The sequence below is a fragment of the Mchenga conophoros genome, linkage group LG8 (genome assembly GCF_057382185.1).
Source record: "Mchenga conophoros isolate Kocher_MC1m ecotype Shallow Benthic linkage group LG8, M_conophoros_male_GT1.1, whole genome shotgun sequence".
Lineage (NCBI taxonomy): Eukaryota > Metazoa > Chordata > Actinopteri > Cichliformes > Cichlidae > Mchenga > Mchenga conophoros.
Genome location: NC_140533.1, coordinates 27,711,057 through 27,731,927, shown reverse-complemented (window position 1 = coordinate 27,731,927; position 20,871 = coordinate 27,711,057). Strand labels below are relative to the sequence as shown.

General features: G+C 39.1%; 1 protein-coding gene across 1 annotated transcript; it reads left to right on the top strand.

Annotated features, from left to right (window-relative positions):
- The first annotated feature begins 502 nt into the window (after positions 1-502).
- ccr10 (chemokine (C-C motif) receptor 10) lies at positions 503-6,611 on the top strand. The gene is made up of 2 exons (XM_085283448.1): positions 503-550; positions 4,256-6,611. Exons 1-2 carry the CDS (start codon positions 526-528, stop codon positions 5,380-5,382), a joined length of 1,152 nt encoding a protein of 383 aa, XP_085139574.1. The 5' UTR covers positions 503-525; the 3' UTR covers positions 5,383-6,611.
- The last annotated feature ends 14,260 nt before the right edge of the window (positions 6,612-20,871 follow it).

The window sequence follows — 20,871 nt, the reverse complement described above, 5'->3', positions numbered from 1 at the left end:
TCTATAACAAGAACAAAGACAAATTTTGGGAAATAACCTGTATCTAAAAAGGCCAATTCACATTATTTTTTTCTCTACTAACCTACTATCAGGATGATTCAACATGATCATACACAGATTTTCAAAACAGAAGCTTCATTGAGCTTTTATATATTTTATTTTAATTTAGAGCTGAATGAGCATTTATTGAAATAAGCTGCATATATAAGTGAATAAAAGAGAACAGAAAGAAGCCACAGCATGCTAGGGAGTCGACTTTGTATGAGAGAACAAAGCACTGATAGGCAAAACCCATTCTAATGATTTATCTTGATTGCACTGTTTTAATAAAGCCAAGGTACCATAAAGATCTATGTGAATCATCACAGTCGGTTCACATCCTCCTGAGGAAACAAACAGCTGGGGTACGGCGAGGTCAGCAAAACACAGAGTGTGTTTCATTGGTTAAGGTTTACCCAAAGGCGTGTTTTTAAACATGAGAGTTTCACTGATCTCTCCAACTGCCACAGGAGGAGCACCAAGGACATGCTCAACACCTCTAATAGTACAGGTAAGGGCTCTAAGACACGTAACTATAAAAAAAAAATGCAAAATGTAAGCTAAAAGACAATGCTTTCACATGTTTTGATGTGCAGATGCATATATGTAACAGTAACTTTACAAAGAACCAAATTTAGTGATTTTAATCAGTTTGCTGTGAAAAATCCACCAAGTTGAAATGTCTGGGAGTGTGGTTGTGGTTCATAACAAATCTGCAGCCACATATGACTCATAATCACTTGATTTGTGAAAACTATACCAAAGGTATGACTACCAAATTGTCAGAATTATTTCTCCCTAACCATAGAAGTGACTGTAAATTGTAAAGCATAAGCTGGGGGTTTACTCCGTCACAATGCTATTAGAAAGATGTATGCTTCAGTTAAAAATATAGTATTCTTATTTGCTACACTGATGATAAAAATATGAAACTGGCTCTTGAAAGCTGCAGGCCGACATGAAAATGTGTGAAATATAACAACGCCTGCCTACTCAAATAAAGCATTTTTGAGTTTGGTGGGGTTGTTCTCACTTTCAGGTTGATTGTAAGAGGAGGTAAAAGTTTCCTGATATTGTGACGTAAGGCACAGTATTCTGTTGTTGTTAATAAAGATTAAAAATAATAATTTTAGTGCAAAACATATTTAGAGTTCAAACTGAATCAGGGAAAAATCCATGACCAATATAAATGTCTTGTTTTTTAAAATGCAAAGTGCAACAGCAAGAAAAATGTTTCAGTTTGTTTAAAATCCACCCAAAAAATAATTATTCTTCTCTAAATATTTCATGACAAGCCATTTGTAGACAAATAGCTGTAGCAGCGGCACAAATGCTGCACATCCTTTGCGGATAAAAGTATATCCGTGTTGAACATTGCATTGTTTTTAAAAATTTATAAACAAGAATTTGATAAGCCTTAAAACCAAAAAGAAAAAAACCCAAATTTTTTGTTTTACTTTTTAATTTAACATTAAAGTTTAGGAACGTTGCCCATAATTCTTTTTATTTAGACGTGAAGTCTTCATCGCCTCATCAACATAAAGAAAATCAGTAGCAAATTGAAAAAGCAGCAAAAAGTACTGCTGTGTTATATCTGGTGCTTCCATGACTAAAATCTGAAATAAAGGGATGAATTTAACGCCTCTAATGTGCCAAGAAACCCACATCCCAATGTTTACAAAACAGTCTTTTGGATGTCCAAGTTCTTCAGATTTTAGTCTTTTAAATTGAATCAAAATTTTTAAACCATAAATGTTGCGATATATATAATTTGTCTTTTATGCATTTACAGAGTAAGCCCACTACTGAGAAAAGAATTAGCTCAAAGGCAGATTGAAGGCTGACGTGTCAAAGTCAGAGAAGACGAACAATCAGTGGCACGCAAAGTGCTGTTATGAGTGTTAACCCAGGCATTGAAATGCACAGTAATGTTTTGTATATTTTATAATATTTATAAAATGCTGTCTTATATAAACACATACGTAGAATATGAATTAGCATGGACCAGGAATATATCCAAGTCCGCTCCTTTGTCCATCGTTAGAGAGCGATATTTAAAGTAAGCAGCTTGCAAACCTTACTTTTAGCGGTCAGTGCTGTTAAACGCTTTAATTTACGTGTATTACTAGATTATGTTTTTAAGTAGTTAAATGCGGAAAAAACACATCTACTAGAACAAATTAGTGTGCAGAAAGGGGAAAGTTTTTCTTATTTTATTAAATTACACATGACAAGGTTATTAATGCAGGCTTTTTCTTTCAACCCTGACCCTGTATGAACTAGAGAGAGCTAATATTGCTAACAAATTATAGTGTTCTGTATGTCAGACATCTCCATTCGCCCAGACGTTTCTAATAAGGGAGATTTTCTGTTAAGTATTGCACATGACTTACATTATTTCGAGTATTGAAAACTTTACTCCCATCCTGACTGATTCCACATTTAACTGCAACCCTCACCTAACTCACACTTTAAGAGCAGAAAATCACACTGGCACCAAACCCTCTGACACTAGCCCGTCTACACGTTTTCCTTTTCCTCTTACCTTAATGTGTATCCCCACCATCAAACCGACAAGTTAAGAGAAGAAACAGGATTGCTGTAATAAACTTAACATTGTGAGCAGCCTGTTCAAACAGGCACATCGCTGAAGATGAAATGATAAAAAGGTGATTGTGGAAACTGTCTATAAAGGCTGTTAGCACGCGACACTGACTGATCTGTAAACCTTAAGCTACCCACGATTTCCCCTGTACCAACGACCTGATGCCAGTGTCACGCAACATGCTACGAAATGACTAAAATATCACAGCCGCCTAGTCAGACTGAAGAGCTTTGCTGCAGATCTCTCACTTTCAACCTGATTGTAAAGGGGTTGGTATTTCCTGATATCGTGACGTGCAGGGCAAAACATTGCTCAAAATCAGCCCCGGCTTCATGTAAAAGGAGCACTGCAGTTTTTGAACAATAATAAGTACTCACGCAAGCTGGTCTTTCTGTGGCATTTTGGAGAAGTACAGAATGACTCAAGACATTCATTACAGACATGTCAAAACAGCAGGAAGTTTTTCATATGCAGTCTATTTGCCCACAACTGACTGCTTTAACTTTATGTTGTAAATAAAATGCAGAAGGCAAAGTCTGTTCAGGAAAATTTCAGGTCCAATCTTTAGTTATATGTTGCCGTTGCACTCAACTCCATGCTTGCTTACTCTTTATTAAAGCTTAATATCATGGCCTGAAATGACATGGCCCTGCAGCTGTTGGGGTGTTATCAGTGAATAGTTGAGATGTGCCCTCTACTATATGAAAGGAAACACAACTCATAATGGGGGGAGTTTTTCAAGCAGCACATTGTCGTTAGCTGCTTCACAAGAGGGTCCTGGATCCATAAGAGGACATGCTTGGGCAGGTTTTCTCCTGAAACTCTGTCTTAGCCCAGCACCCTCATGCAAAAAAGATTAGAAATCTTCTTTGCATGAGTTTCACTTCCTGCTTAGATAAATGTTAATAAATGTTGCAGTGGTGCAGCTACAAATAATAGAGGGAGGAGACAAAAACCACAAGTCAGAGCAGCTGTTTAGTAACCAGCTTTCTGGTTGTAGTTTGTGTACATAATTACTGACAAGAGTAAGCAGAATAACTCACTTGATGAACAAACATTTAGAAATTGAATGCATACAGGCTATAAGAACAGCAGCGACTACAGGAATCAACATATGACCGTAAATTTCCTGTAATATCAGGAAATAAGCTAATGTACTGAAGGGCCTTTTGGAAAGACCCAATCAATAGTATACATGTCTGCTGACATGTATACTATTGATTGGGTCTTTCCAAACATGTCCTTATTAATCTGTCATAATAAGTGTCAGTCTTACAGTCACAAACCAAATATAATCCTGACCTGGTGGTGGCCACAGAGTGTGTCTGAGCCCAGTTTATTCCAATCTGTTTGCTAGTTTTCAAGTTGATTTACTGAAAGGCAAAAAATGTCAGCCTCTTGTTGCTCCAAGAGCAGATGTGGGCAATTATTTTTTCCCTAGGGACCGCATGTGATACTGGGATACTTTAGGCTTAAATGATACAGTTAGCCCCAAATTACGTGTGAAAGTTAAAGTGCCCACAGTGTAGGGGAAATGCTGAGGATCACCAATAGTATTTATTTATTTATTTTAATAATTCTTTGACTTACAAGTTTTATTTTCTCCAACAGCAATGCCTGACTTTACTACAGAATATGACTTCTTGAATATAATTAATGACTCATATTCCGAAGATTATCCTGACAATGAAGACTGGTGTGAAGCTGATGACCACCAGGAGGACGTCATCAAAACCTTCCAAGCTTGCGCTTTCACCGCCATCTTCCTGCTTGGCGTTGCAGGAAACTCCCTGGTGATCGCCACCTTTGCTCTCTACCGCCGCTTTCGACTTCGTTCCATGACCGATGTCTTCCTGTTCCACCTGGCGCTGGCTGACCTCCTCCTGCTCCTCACACTCCCATTGCAGGCCATTGACACTCACCAGGGTTGGATTTTCTCCTATCATCTCTGCAAGATCATGCGTGCAACCTACGCCATCAACACATACAGCGGGCTGCTGCTACTGGCATGCATCAGTGTCGACCGCTACATGGTAGTAGCACGAGCGCAGGAAATGCTCAGGCTGCGCAGCCAAATCCTAAAAGCTGGGAAGCTCACTGCTGTGGGGGTATGGCTTGTTGCAGTGGCTCTAAGCATCCCTGAAATCTGCTTCTCGGGGGTTTCAAACAGCTTCTCTGGGAATTCAAGCAACAAAACTGAAGCGTACTGTGTCATGCAAGTAAGTGGTCAAATAAGACTGGTTCCCAGTGGCGTGATCATCACCATCTTCTGCCTGTCCCTCGCCATTATGGTGGCAAGCTACACTTCGATTGCTCGAGTGCTGTGGGAAGGGCACGCACATCGGCGAGGGAAGCAATGGCAACGGCAGCGTACACTGAAGCTGATGGTTGCCCTGGTGCTGGTTTTTCTGGTATTCCAGCTGCCATACACTGCGGTGCTGTGTCGCAAAATGTTTGGCCCGTTCTGTGGTCTGATGTTGGAGTACATCACCTGCACGCTGGCGTACACCCGCTGTTGCCTCAACCCTATCCTCTACGCCCTGGTAGGTGTGCGTTTCCGTCAGGACGTGTTGAGGCTTATCTACGATTCAGGCTGCCCATATCGCAATCTGGTCGTGCCACAGACGGTGAACTCCACATCAATCTCCGCCTCCTCACCTGCTCTCACCGTGCTTTCGGCATGCTCTCCAACATCTCCCGATGGTCCCGTTGCCTTCAAGTTTTCGGAAACCAAATAAACTCTGAGTGGACGATGAACTGCTTTGCATATATTGTATTATATTGTATTTTTTATATTTCGTACAGCTGTTATGAAGAACCAAAAATTTAAATAAACATTATTAGAAATGGAACATCTTATATTCAGTTGTTGGTAACTTGTTGGTAAGTCAAGCTGAATGGGTCACCCCATGAAAAATCAATACGTTTGTCCTACCTGACCCCTTTAGCTCTATATAGATATATATTAGGGGTGCAACAATACTCGTATCGATATTGAACCGTTCGATACAGTGCTTTCGGTTTGGTACGCATGTGTATCGAACAATTTTTTTTATTTATTTTATCAACTTTTCTTCTGACGATGCTGTCTGTGTTGAGTGCTCAGTGAATCTGCGTTCGACTACTCCGCCCGCCTAGGCTACACTGTCGAGTGCAGATCCACTGAGCGCAGCGCAAGCTAGCAAGACAGAAGCTAAGCTCGTTGTAACATGGCAACTGCCTCAACGCTACCCGAAATTGAGCCTCCCCCACCCTCATTCAGATCTGGCGTTTGGAACTATCTTGGTTTTCATGTGAAGCATGACCCTGATGGTAAGCGCGTCATGGACAAAAGTAAAACAGTATGTATCTCAATTGGTGGGAACTAGTGCGTTAGCGCAGTTAGCTTGTTGACGCCGTCCAGCCCCACGCACGGGGCGATCCGCCGTAACTCGTTAACGGAGATTTGCTGCGTTATGGCGTTAATGTCATTTTAACGAGATTAACGCTGACAGCACTAGTGGGAACACAACAAATATGACTGCACATTTACGCCGACATCATCCTAGTGCAAAGACAAGTGGAAGCAGACAAAAACAACAAGCACGCATGCTACAAACTTTACCCGAGTCCTTTAGACAGCCGTTAGCACAGGATTCTCCTTATGGGGACCTGATATGTTTAATATGCTGCTGAGAATATAGCCCAGAAGAAGCGTATAGTATAGCTTTTATTTTGTAAAGAGACATTTCTCTGTAATAAACTCTCTTTTCCAAAGATGAGTGATTCCACCATCAGATAGATTTTTAAATTATTATTATTTTGCTGTTTCAGCATCATTAAATTCAAAAACTACTTTTGAGTTAAATATATATTTATAATTTTAATAAATGACAAATTAAAAAGGCATGAACATTTTTTTCTATCGAAAAAATATCGAACCGTGACACCAAAGTATCGAACTGAACCGTGAATTTTGTGTATCGTTGCACCCCTAATATATATATATATATATATATATATATATAAATTATTTTTATTTTATTTTTTGCTTTTTCAGTGTCATTTCAAACCTAACAAACTTCATGTAATTCTAGAAGATTAACCCTGCACCAAAAAATAGGTAAAAAGGAGATCTTTCATGTAACACCTTGTCACATCCAACCACCTATCCCAGATATGACCAGTGATGGCGCTGTTCCTTAAAAAAAGTAACATATTCCACATGACTTTTTTTTCCATTTTGTTGAGTAACGCCGAACGTTATTTATTACTCATTGGAAAATTGATTATTTCATTCATTACACTACTCTGCATTACGTTTGTGTTGACCCGTAACATGATCTGAATGTATTGTCACATAATTACCAGTAAACTTTAAGCTACAGCTCCACCAACCAACCCAAATCCCTATCCTTTTTTTTTTTTTTTTCAAATCCCTATCCTGATGACGACACACATTATGTATGAACACACAACTGACAACACAAAGTGGCAGTGAAAGCCTGAAGAGACTTCAAAGCTACGATCTTACAAACCTGATGTGTCATCAGTGAAGATCAGGATCCAGCCGTAAGCATTAGGAGGGCCAGCATCGCCAAAGCATTCATAGCATGAAGACAATGTTTGAAAAAAGGTTACTGTACAAAAACGCAGCTTATTTGAAGATAGACCATAGCTTAGTTATATGTGCTGTTATTCACCGCAGTATACAACGGGGTGACTGACAAGACTGTCAAATGTTTGTATGTAAATATCCGATGTTCTTACTTCATTCTTACTGTGACTCTGTAGCCCAATTATTCTTGCTTTATTTTGTTTGTTTGTTTTGTATAAATTACAATAAAGTTTCATTTTAATTTTGTAGATATTTGCCTTAAGACTTGCTTTTTGTTTGAATCAACGCCTTACGGTATATTTTAAGAGCTATAGCAGATCTATAAAAAAACCAAAACCTTTAATTTCAGAAAGGGGTTGAAACAGCCAGTGAAACCTTTGAACACATTTTGTCTCTTGAATTATTTTAGTGTGTTTGATTTACCCAACAAAAGCATGTAACTAGCAGGATTAAATAATCTGCATTAACAGACTCCGAGGCAGAGGAACTAGTTGAAGACAGTTTGGTTAACTTTTAGCAGAACTACATTACCCAGCATAAACAGAGTTTCTAATTTAACTCACACTCTCTACACTTCTGGTTTCACTGGGAGTTCTCACAAGATAGTCCAAAATGAATGAAGCTGTTGTCTAAAATGTTACATTTAGGGCATTAACTGTATATTTTCTTTCATTAAAATTTCATGTTGCTTTTGATTTAAGGGGTTGACACAACAGATTTCTATGGGTTTTATGAGTGTCAGCTATTTTAAAATAACTTTTTGAGAATATTTACCTTTTAGATTAGGTTTAATTACACAGACCTTCCTTTTACTTTGGCCTTCAAACCAGAATATTTATATTTGCAGGTCTTATTGAATAAATTCAATAGAATTAGGACAGTAAGAGATAATACATTTTGCCAATAAGAAATATAGAGATGCATGTTTTTGGAGAAATTTTAAAAAACTTAAGAAAGCTCATTTGTGAGTAGGAATGCAAAAGATCTCACTGGTTCTATCAGCTTTTCTCTTCCTGCAGAATTCAGAGCTGACTGGATTTGGCTGACCTTTAGTCTTGTTTCACTCTTTGGTGACACAATAAATCCTCAGAGCTTAGAGGAGTGTTAAGTTTCCAGTCATAAAATTACTCAGAGATTGGTTGAGTGTCAGTTGAACCATTCACAGAAATGAACACCAACCCCCCTCTCATTATCCGGCTCTACAGACTCATCATTAGTACGGCTCGTCTGCCATGACTGGTTGGGAGCTAGAGAAAGGGAAGAGACATGAAAAAGAGAGCATAGGCAGCGACTGATGAAGAGACAGAGAACACAAACAAGCCAAAGTGGTATACATACACATGGGGAGTGAAAATAATAATGAATTGCCATAGTTAAGTTAGAAGTAATGAATGCATGAACTAGTTTTTGAGTATCACCCTGCAATAGAATGCTTCCAATTTTAGAGACAGTGCACGGATGAAGTAAAGCAGTGCTACATATTTGTTTAATATCTGCATTGGAGGACATGTCTTCATCAAAAATGACACCAAGATTCTTCACAGTGTTACTGGAGGCCAACGTAATACTATCCAGGATGGCTATCTGGTTGGCTGGAACGTTTATATGACTTTTAGGACCAAATATAATATTCTCAGTTTTGTCATTATTTAGTCATTCAGGTCTTTGTCTCTGAGACATGCCTGTGTCATGTGACTTCATGGACAGAAATAACTCATCATCTGCAAAGCAATGAATATCTATGGAGTATTTTCTAATAATGTAAACAGAGTTGGTGCTTGCACAGATGATTCAAACCACTGCAGCACATTTCCTTTAATAGCAGCTTGCAACAGTCAAGCTCTGTATGACATTGTTGTGATCGGCAGTGTCGGAAGCTGCAACGAGGTCTAGCAGAACAATCAGACATGAGACGCTATAAGATTAGTTGTAACCTTCAGTAGTGCCGTCTCTGTGCTATGATGGATTGTGAAACCTGACTGAAACTCTTCAAATAGACTGAGGTCTGTTTTCTTTCACCACTGACAAATACGGAGGCTTTTTTGTAGAGCAACAAACTATTTTTCTGGGCCAAAAAACATCTCTTATACTAGTGCAATATCATTTCTACTCCAGCTTTAAGACGTGCATTTGTGAGTTATACCCCGGAGTCAGGCACTTCTGATTTATTTTTTATTTTTTTGTAGAGGAGCCACAATATCTAAAGTTGTACGTACTGCTCTGCAGTAATCTCGTAGTGGGAGTAGGATTTAGGTACCTGCATGTGTTGGCACTGAAAATGATAAAGAGGGAAGGTTTTTTTACAGCACTTTCAGAAATACATATAGCGTACTACAGTTCTTTGAGCTAAAATGAAATGTTATTGAGAAATGGTTTTCAATGTTATTTTCCATGTCACATGTCAGGACAAAATCCACAGTGTGACTAAAGCTGCGAGTGGGCTCATTTACACGCCAGCTGAGTCTAAATCATAAATAAAAACCTTGTGTTGAGTTTGTTTTTTTCAGTCTCTACATGAATGTTAAAATCAGCTACTGTCATTTTTTCTCTGAACTGAGCACAGATAAAGATCAGACAGAAATCAGACTGGAAACTCTGCGTAAGGGCCAGCTGTGACGATAGACGACAACAAATAGAACTGGGTCCTATTTTTCCATTTTAAGACGAAGAGTCAGTCAAATAAATCAAAACCTTGTCTGAGTCTACAGTGAATTAATAAGCTGGAACGTAAAATTGTTGCTATTGCTCCTCTTGTACCTGTGCTTCAAGGATTTTTTCTAGCATTTTCTTTTTGTTTTAGGTGGACTGGGAGCAGACAGCCTCTGGGGTTTGAAGTAACCGTCATCAATCTATTGGAATAAATAACGTTTTGAATTTGCGATCTATGCCTGTTGTAAGTGGTGATTAGACTGGAGCAAAATATCTGGCAGTGGTTCACTTTTCCTTCCACTTTTCCTCTTGCCTGGCTGCTCCATATTCCATTTATTTCCCAGCATACCCACTATCTCTTCCCTGCACATGTCCAAATTATCCCAGCCTCGCCTCTCAAACCTCTTCTTATCGAAGCCTCTGGGAAGAAAGGCTTTTCGGACTTCTCTAACCACATTGTTGCTGTCACTCATGCTGAGTCCTACTGATTGAAAAATCTATTTTGCAAACCTTGGTCTTAACATTTTTCACAAGACTTTTTAGTCACTTAGTTTTCTGCTAGCTCACTGGATAATGAGAGGTTAATCACAAGCACACTCAGACACACCCCTGCTACTGACTGAAGTGACGACTAATGTGATAGATAAAGCAAAATATTCTAAACCACGTTCGCAACAGTATGTTTTAGACCAAAAGAGCTCTTCAGTCATGCAAACACGAACTTTTCATAGTTGAAGGAAAGGAGAGTATTGCTAAATATACAATGATAAAAATTATTTCTTGCAGGTGGTTTCCTCCTAGCTGTTGCTTTCTCTCTTATAGTAAATGGGCTGATGTCACCAACATGTAACTTTGAGGGTAACTATCTGTAAAAAACAGGGTTATAATTGTAACAAGAAGTAACACCTCCACTGACCAAAAGAGGAAAAAAACATTATGAAGTTCGCGCCTGCAGAGGAACGTTCATATGCCGAAACTATCCTGTTCTGGTAACTGACATTACCGTGTCATTGTGTTTTGTTTTGGGGTTTTTTGTTTTGTTTTGTTTTTCTTTTGGGGGGGGGGGGGGGGGGGGTGTCTCTTTGTTGAGTTGATCCTTACCAGGCACACACACAGGGTCAAGTTTCTGTAATTCCAAACAGCTTTATCTTGATTTCTATCAAGGCCTTCACAGACTTAAGCACAGCCACTGGTTGAGTAACGTTAACCTCAAAGTCAGCCTTCGATGGGGATTTTTTTTATCTACCAAAGAGAGGCAAGTTTACAGCGTTGATCTGAATAAACCAGATTCTGTACCCACAGCACAAGTAATATAAGTACACACACACATGTTACAGTGGCTATCATCAAAGCTCGCTGAGGCTCTGTTTTAGTCACAGAAACTGCAGGCATATTTGCAACTGTCTCTCATTCTCTCTCCACATCACGCTGCAGTTAGACAGGTTTACCTTTTTCATGCATTCCTCTCATCTATATGTGCCTACACACGTTTTTCTTTTATAACCTGCGGTACCAGCATGTTTTTCAGAGAGAGGTTTGGTGGTTTTCGCTGCTCCCCAAACATGTTAAAGCTGCAACTTGTGAAGCTGCTCAGCTCTGGTGATAACAAAAACAGGAACATCCCAAACAGGAAAGTCACAGTCTGACGCAAGAGCAGCCACACAGGTCTGAAATTTCACACAGCTTTGGATGACAAGATGAAAGAATGCAGAAGTAAGTTTAATTGTTGAGGAGGATAAAACTGAGATTATTGTACTTGACCTTGAAATTTAGTATCTAAGCAGATACTTGCTCGAATTCAAAATCCTGCTCCTCACAAACAAGGTCTTGAAATATCAGGCTCAAGACCTCATACACTGAACACCTTCACTTTCAGACTGTAGGCTTACTTGTTCCTAGAGTATTTAAAAGTAGAATGGGAGGCAGAGCCTTCAGTTTTCAGGCCCCTCTTCTGTGGAACCAGCTTCCAGTTTGGATTCAGGAGACAGACACTATCTCTACTTTCAAGTGTTTCTTTTTCAGTCACCTTCTTCACTCACTATGTGTTTATACACCTCTCTGCATGTAATTCTTAATTATTATTAAAGACACAGCATGTCTTTGTCCTGTCGTGTGACAAGAACCGGTCACAGCAGATGAGGCTTCTTCTAGAGGTTTCTTCCTGTTAAAAAGGAGTTTTTCCTTCCCACTGTCGTCAAAGCAATTGCTCAAATTGAATTAAAACACTTTTTGACATTCTTTTTCAAGTTTGCATGATTAATAGGTCAGTTTTAACAAACAAACAAAAATCGTTTCTCTGCAAACGGCTGGACTGAAGATGAGTGAAAAAGTATTCAATGTTTCTCAAGACCACATTTTGAAAAATTACAAAATTACCAGCTGCTTGGAAGCAAAACCCAAGACTTGCATTATACTGTTTGAAGCTGTGTGACGCAGGTTTAAGATCCCATGCAATAAATACGTAAACCCCCCATCAGCTGTTAGACCTGAAGACGTCTTCACATTAGAGGTAATCATTGAGATTCAGAAATGACTGAGTAATATAAGTTGAATAAGCTTAGATTGTATTTTATCGACATGCAAAACAAGCAGATTTCAGAAAACTACAGGATGTTATCATGCTTACATTAGGCCCTCTTAGATTTTCTATTACAAGAATTTCCATCTACACACAACACGTAGGTGACATTTCAATAAAACAGGAGCATATTAATCCTCTCATAAGTTGTTGCACCATAATCCCGCTAAAGTCAGTCTAAAGTGCTCTGTGTGACAGAAGTCGATTTGTATCAGCTACCAGTGTGAAACTTTCCTGAAGTCAGTTTCATGGCTTAGATAATTCGTATCTGATCAAACAACACATTTAGCAGTGGCCAAAACGGAAAGTTGAAAAATTGCCTTCGGTCCTCGGTTTTCTGTGGTTTGACAAGAATCCCATGTCATCATTAGTCCCAGTGGCCACAGTACAAGAAAAAAGCAGCGTGGTCACCGGAGTTGTTTATCACCCTTCAGCAGGTGGCTGGAGTCACTTCAGTTTTGAAATGTCTAACCACACACTCATTTGCAACACATGAGAAAGAAGAAACAGAAGGTCATAAAATATCTTCTGCTTTTCAGTTAGTTTTTTTTTTTTCTTTCAAGCAACCGCAGAATGCGTTCATGCTGATCGTTTCCACGCAATTAAACAAAAGCCTGAACTATGGGCGAGCGAGCTGAGAGGTGAATTTCATTTTCTAAAATGCATTTTTTATTTCAGTGCAAATTTGTACATAACGCACGCACATTTTCCAGATGTGCGTGCCGATCAGATACATGCTTATGAATCAGGTTATCAATGTGTTTCTGTAATCTCACACAAAAACATGGATGATGTTGTTATAGTAGGATTAGGACTTTTACTTGGAGACTAAATACTTCAAAAAAATCTATTTGGAATAAAGCAGTGTTTACATTTTTGTGTAGTGCCACATCTGTATGAGGAGCATGTGCATGAGCCTGAAATGTTTTCACCACTGTTTTTATTTCTGCTCAAACACTCTGATGTCCTGTGGTCCCCGTTGTCTTTTACTTGGTTCACCACTTGTGTTGTGCATGTGAGCACCCGTGCCTGCCATCTGCACCTTTATTTAACATGTAAAATTGAAAAGTGTCTATAGGGTTTTGTATCCACCAGAGAGGTTTTGGCCTTTCACCAAACAAAACTTGGACATTGATGACTCTTTTTTGTTTAGGAAAGATTCATTGCTGAAGGTTTGTTTACAACATTTTCAAATGTCCGCAAGCAGTGTCAACTGTCTGTGGGCATCTGCTTCATATGCAGTGCGGAGCTTATGGGCATAGTTATAGGAAAACTTTTCATCATAGCATCAGATCTCCCACAGAGCCTCTCAGTAATTTAGTAGTAATAACTGATATAGTGTATCTTGTGTCTTTGTCCCTAATGCAGGGACAGGGAGCCAAAGGTTACATATATCATTTATCATATCATCTATCAGGAAAAATACAGATGAACTAATTCTAGGCCAGTATTGATTGTTTAAAATCAATCCAGTCCAAGTTAGTCTGTGTAATGAAAATAAGCTTTCAGCTTGTTGTGTTATTTTTGATGAATTTTCAGCCTAACATAAATAAACACTGTGTTTCCTCCTTAATTAGTTTGTTTGTTTCCTGTAATTTGTCAGATTTTTCTCATTCTTGTTTCATAATTTTACTCCCCCCCATCCCCTCCTTTTTTGTGTGTAAGACCTTCAGTGGTCCTAAAACAAAAATTGTGATTTCCTGTTTTATTCCCTCATTGTGCAGAAGAAGAAAAGAGCATCTGGTTTTTGGTCATATATCAGTATTTTTCTGATATTTTTAAGACATATCAAGTACATTTGTAATGTTACAGTTAAATTGATCCTTCAGGCTATTTTTGCATCTGTTATCTCGCTGAAGGATTGATCTTTGAGATTCTCAGTATGTGTAATTAAAGATTAATATCATACATTTCCAGTTCACAAACACACACACAGAGTTGGGTTTCAGAGTGCTGTAACGACTCACATTCATGGTTGTGGAGATTTGAAGCACCGCTTGCTACATTTTAACCTCCGTCCCAGTTTCCATACTATAAATGAATGATATACCTTCTGGGGACCTTGTTTCTGTTCCCAGTAGAGTGACAGGTGCACAGAAGTGGACTGAAAAAAAAAACTAGTTTATGTGCCCACAACACGAGTAATGCATTTACACGCACATGCAAACACACACACGCTACCGTGGCTATCATCAAAGCTTGCTGAGGCTCCATTTTAGTCACAGAAACTGCAGACAAGGGTTAGCCTATTTCTCATTTCCAGCTCTTTATTAGACTCCACATTGTGCTGCAGTCAGAAGGCTTTGCCTTTTCAGTGCATTCATACGTCTCAGGTCTGTTTGTGCCAGTATGTGTTGCTCTTTATAATCTCCGGTACTTGCATGTTTTTCGGAGAAAGCTTTGGTGGTTTTAGCACCCATCCGCTGAGGCATCTTTCTGTAAACACGTCTGAGCTGCAGCCCGTGAGGCCGCTCTGTTCCCTTAGTGAGAGGAGCCTACGAGTGTTTGCAAATGTGTTTTTGGACAAATTGGCACATGCTGTTTCTTATTTATGTAGTATTATTCCCATATTAATTAATAGAGATGTTTGCTACTTTAATTGGACGGCTAACTCACTAATCATGAATAAAAAGCCACAACAAGACAGTTTGACACAAGAAAATCCAGGTGTTTGTCTGCATTGTCAAATTAATTTGCTCATATTTGAAAACTTTGGAATTCTGAACCAAACGAGACCATCCATCTGTCCAACCTGTCTAACTTTAACTCTCTTCCCTTATAAATGTGATATCTGACGTCCTCCTCTTTACTCTTAATGATGAATTTTGACACAGTATATGTCAATAAATATGTGGTGTGATGCCCATTAAAATAGTTTCCAGGTTTTTCCAGCCTCACTGGCTTCTGATACACACCCAGTCATTAATTGTCTTAAAGGAGGCCTGAAATATGAAGAGTTTCAAGGGTTTCTTCTAACTGTCTTTCAATGGTAGTAGAATTAAAACAAAAATTATCCTTAAATTCAGCTTTACAGCCTGGAAGGCCAGGTTAGTGATTTCCATGTTAGCATGTTCTGTAAGTATGAAAATGGCTGAAATATACAATTCAAAAATGTCTGAGAAGCCAACGTTTTTTCGCACCGTGGTGGCCTTTAGTTCCTGTGTCATACTTTTTATTATTTCAAAGTATAATAACAAAAATAAGAGCTTGTTTGTTTTGATGTAAGTAGCAAAAAGTTGATTGAGTTTTCAAAGTTTTATTGAGCTCAGAGGACAAAACCAAACCAAAGTTGCTGACCTAATCGGAATTCTACTGACTGATTTCGTTTATTCAGCCTCTTTTGTGCTGAGCTGTTATCAAACACAACCCTCCAAAATTCCCCGAGCATCCTGCACACACAAAATGGACAGATTAAAAGCTCGAGGTCATGCTCGGTCTGTGGGCCCTTTTCTCACTTCCTACTTAGACTTAACTTCTTGTTTGTACTTGAAACTTTGTTTATTTTTTAGATGATAAACAAACAACAGATTTGATCTGACTTAGAACATACATATTTGATCTCATTTTAATCAGAGTAATACAAAAAAATTGGTATTTCTGCACACACTAACATATGAATGTTCTCTTGCAAACAACAGCTTTCCACTATGAAGTAACCCAAACGGAAAGACACCATAAATATACCATTAAAAGATCTATAGCATCTCTCTCCCTCTCTCTATTGTGTCTTTGTGAGTCTGTTGTATATGTCTGTGTGTCAGGATAGGGTTTTGACTCCCCTTGTGTGGGGTCTATTTCCCCCGACCACACTCCCTGCCAGTGGCATTGGTGGTTCTCGGTGTCCAGTGCCAGGTGATTGTGTACTGACTCACTTGTGGCTGCCTGCCCAGGGCCCCTGCTGGGGGTGGGGTGCCCTTGGGTGTCCAATCTCTGGTGTGGACCACGGCAGAGCCTGTGGGCTCAACGTCACAGCCCCTTGTGGGCTCTGCACTGTGGCTGTTGCTTGTATTATTAGTACTGTGTGCTGTTCAGTAACATTACTTATTTATTATTTACTGTTTTTTAGGCACATGTTGTGGATTCTCTGGTGTGTCTTTTTTTTTCTTCAGCAGATTCTCAGTGTTTTTTCCTCTCTCCCTCTTCTTCTTCTCTATCTTTCTCTTCCTCCCCTCCTGTAAACTTTCTCCCCATCCTAAAAAAATCAGTAGGTCTGATAGCATTCCTCCCTATTTCTTACACCTCGCTGCAGGTCTTATAGCCCAACCAGTGTCACATATTTGTAATATTTCCACTCAAACTAATACTGTTCCTGATGTTTGGAAAACAGCTTTCACACTACCCTTAGAAAAATGTGGCTATCCCACCTTATTAACTAACTATAAACTCAGAGCTTGGAAAAAGGCATTTTCCTACAATGCTCCTTATACTTGGAACGAATTACAACAGTACTTGAAGTTGTGCAGCTTAAATGAACTGAAGGGTTTTTTAATAAATTGTAAGGATGATAGACAAAACATCATTGCATGGCTGTTCCTGTTTGTAATGTTTTATTTCTACTGTCTTTTATTTTATTTTTAGTTGAATTTTTCCAGTTAGTTGGTTTTATGAAATGTAATGACTATAGTGTGTTTAACACATTCAGGCTGCTCTTGAAAATGAGACCTTGTGTTTCAATGAGATTTATCTGTCTAAATAAAGGTGATATAAAAAAAATAAAGCAGCTCCTTTGACTTTGACCAACTGCTCTGATTGGGTCCATTTCACTGCTGCGTGTCATCTTTAGCCCACTCTTTGAAAACTGTAATACAGTTTTGCCCACAAGATGTCAGCCTGATACAAAGTCTTAGATGACAGGACACTGTAAAGCGTACAGGTACAGAGCCGAGGAAAGTTAAACATATTTAATATAATCTAAGTCCCCTTTTTGATTTAACACAGTGAGACAAGAGTAAGTCGGATCTCACCTCCACACTGACCATCTCTGTTTTAATAAATCTGCAGCACTGTGATGTTCTTGGTTTAATAAAAACCCTAGAAACTAAGCATTTAGTACTTCTGTCTGTAGCAGGTATGAGTAATAGATGCACAGATTTTGAAGGAACACTTGTTTGGTGTGTTTGTGGTGACAAAAGTCTCTAAAACTTTGGTGGAAGAAAAACCCCAAAGTTGTTCTGGGCTTGTATCTGCAAATACACAATAAATAAACAAGCATTTATGACTCTCAGTTGTTCTAAAACTGCTCTGTGATGCTGAGGAGCAACACATCCAACACATCTTAATTTGAATTTTTAATCTGTTTAATTACTGCATTCTGTAAAAAAATGCTGTTTTTATTTTGAATTCAACAATGTTTTTGTTTTTTTTTTATGAGTGTTTAATGTTTATCTGTAAACTCACTTTCCATTTGTACTATTGATTGATGGATTATTTATTAATTTAGAAAGACTCATGAACTGCTTTATTTTGACTTATATAAGTACCAGTCCTCCAACGTCTGTGGCTTTAAATTACACATCACGTCAGTGTTTATGATTTTAAGGCTGATGTATTGTTTTGGAGTTTTCCATTAAAGTTAAAAATAATAATAAAAGCTATTTTATTGTTGCTCCTCAGGATGCGGTGGTGGTGAAGCTCTGTCAGTACAGATGTTTAAAAATGTGGTGTTTAAGAATAGTGTGACCTCTAAAGAGGTGTTTTCTAATTATTTCTATTTTTGTGCGAGTGAATGTGAGCACGAATGGTTGTCTGTCCCTGTGTGTTGGCCCTGCAACAGACTGGCGACCTGTCCAGGGTGTACCCCGCCTCTCGCCCTATGACAGCTGGGATAGGCTCCAGCGCCCCTGCGACCCTGAAAAGGATAAGCGGAAGCGAATGGATGGATTTCTCCTTTGTTCAAACAATGCAAGACACAAGACATGAATGGATTTAGTGTCATAAAATTGACAAAGAATTTTTTTTGTAAATCTGATCAAAGTGCAGATTTGAGCTTTAATTTGAGGGTTATTTTTTTTTGTTGTTGTTGTTGTTTTTTTATGCAAAACATTCACATGAACTCTTCAAGAATTAGATTCGTCTTTATGCACATTTAAGATGCAGAATTGTTTGTAATACTTGGATGAAGACAATGATTGCTTGCAGTCTTGAATCGATCAATGTCACCAAATGCTGTAGTAAAGCAGCTCCCTCCTGTTCATTGTAGACAATGATATGCTTGCCTCCTTCAAAGTCTTCTGGATGTGGTTACATGTTATATTATTGTTTTTCTTGACCATGTCATCATACTCTTTGGTTGTCTTCTGCCTTTGGTGTTGCTGAGGAGGCCAGTGCCTTCATCTTATTTAAGAATATGCCAGATTCTTGAATTGGCTACTCTTAAAGTTTATGCTTTATTCTGGGTCTTTGGTCTGATGATGTTTTTCCTGCACTGGCCCTGATATCTCTTTGGACCTTATACTAGTTATCTGTCATAAGAATACTTCAATAATATTGAAGTCCGGGCTCTGAGGAGGCCAATCCATGACTGATAGTTTCATTGTGTTTTTCTATCCTTTTACTGCTCTCGCAATATGTTTGATAGTCTGCTTATCTGTCGATCCTGCTTACCAGTTACAGTTGCACTTTTCATTTCATGTGTCTGAGGAGGAGAATAGCGATGCAGTCTACAGCCTGGATGTGAACATAACTTTTACTCGTTTGCACAAAAGGACGAGAGCACTTGTGGTAAATGGTACACTACATCCACGAGCAAAACAGCTGCATCATTCAGCTAACATCACTTTGGCTCTTTGCAAGCATCTGCACAGACACCATGCTAACGCTAAGCTAGCCAGGAACCCAGAGTGATGCTGACACTGAATGTTTGCTGACCCCAGCCCAGCCAGACCCTGAACTTCAGCAGGTATGCGACTGATGAGCTCAGTGTTTGATCTTGACCTTCAGTGCTTGGTCTAAAGAAATCAAGAAACCACATCGAGTAATATATCACATGAAGAGGCATCGGAAATTTGTTTTGTCACAGCAGAAATTGGACAGTGCAAAGTTATATAGCAAAAATTAGAGAACACTGGAATACAATAAGAATAAGATACTGTACACAACTGTACAGAATAGAATAGAATAAAATAATATATACAATAGGATAAAAATAGAATACGAGTATTGCACTTAGTCTTATTGCACATGTGTGGATGTGTGTGTTTGATCAGTTGGAGTCTTTGTTATGGAGTCTGACAGCAGTGGGGAGGAAAGACCTGTGAAATCTCTCCGTCCCACACCGTGGGTGCCGCAGCCACTGAACGAGCTGCTCAGTGCTGTCACAGTCTGCTGCATGGGGTGGGAGATGTTGTCCAACAGGGATGACAGCTTAGCCTCCATTCTCCTGTCATTCACCACCTCCACTGGGGCCGGAAGGCATCCTAGAACAGAGCTGGCCCTGCGGATCAGCCTGTTCAGTTGCTTCCTGTCCCCGGCAGAGTGGTTGCCATCCCAGCAGACGACACTATAAAAGATGGCTGAGGCCACCTCAGAGTCACGGAAGGTCTTCAGGAGTGGGCCCTTCACTCCAAAAGACCTGAGTCTCCGCAGCAGGTACAGCCTGCTCTGCCCTTTCCTGTAGAGGGCGTCTGAATTATGAGTCCAGTCCAGTTTATTGTTCAGATGAACACCAAGGTACCTGTAGCTGTCCACAGCCTCGACGTCCATACCTTGGATGTTCAGTGGTTGCAGAGGAGGATGTTTGTGCCTGTGGAAGTCTACCACCAGCTCCTTGGTTTTATTAGTGTTGATCTGGAGGTAGTTCTGCTGGCACCAGTCCACAAAGCCTTGTGTTAGTTCTCTGTACTTCCTGTCGTCCCCATCAGTGATGAGGCCGACTATTGCAGAGTCGTCAGAGAACTGCATGTTATTTAGATTGTAAATTAAATTAAAGGTAGACCCTACAATCATACATACAGAGAAAAACCCAACAATCATATGATACTGTAACTTCTTTCATTTTTTCTTGAGATGCTCCTTTAATTTATTAATTATTCTTTGTTTAAGCTATTCTGTTGCTCTGGTTGAGTTTAATGTTTTCACTGCAGCAATCTCATTTTTTCTTAGAGATTAGTAGCTGTTGATCAAATTTTTGTAAACGAGTTCCTCTTTAAAAGTAAAAAAATGTGATTTTCAGAATGTACTTCTTTGCATTCATGAACTAAAGATATTTTTGTATATTGTTTGGCTTTAACTGGTTCGGCCCACTTGAACTTGACTGAGTGTCATGTGGCCTATGAACTAAAATGCATCTGACACACCTTCTCTGAAAGCTCCCATGGTCAGGTGCAGCCTGAATAGGGAGGCATTAGGACCCAGAGTGCTCTGTGCTATTAACTAATGCCACTGCTGCCTTCAGTTTCTCTCCTG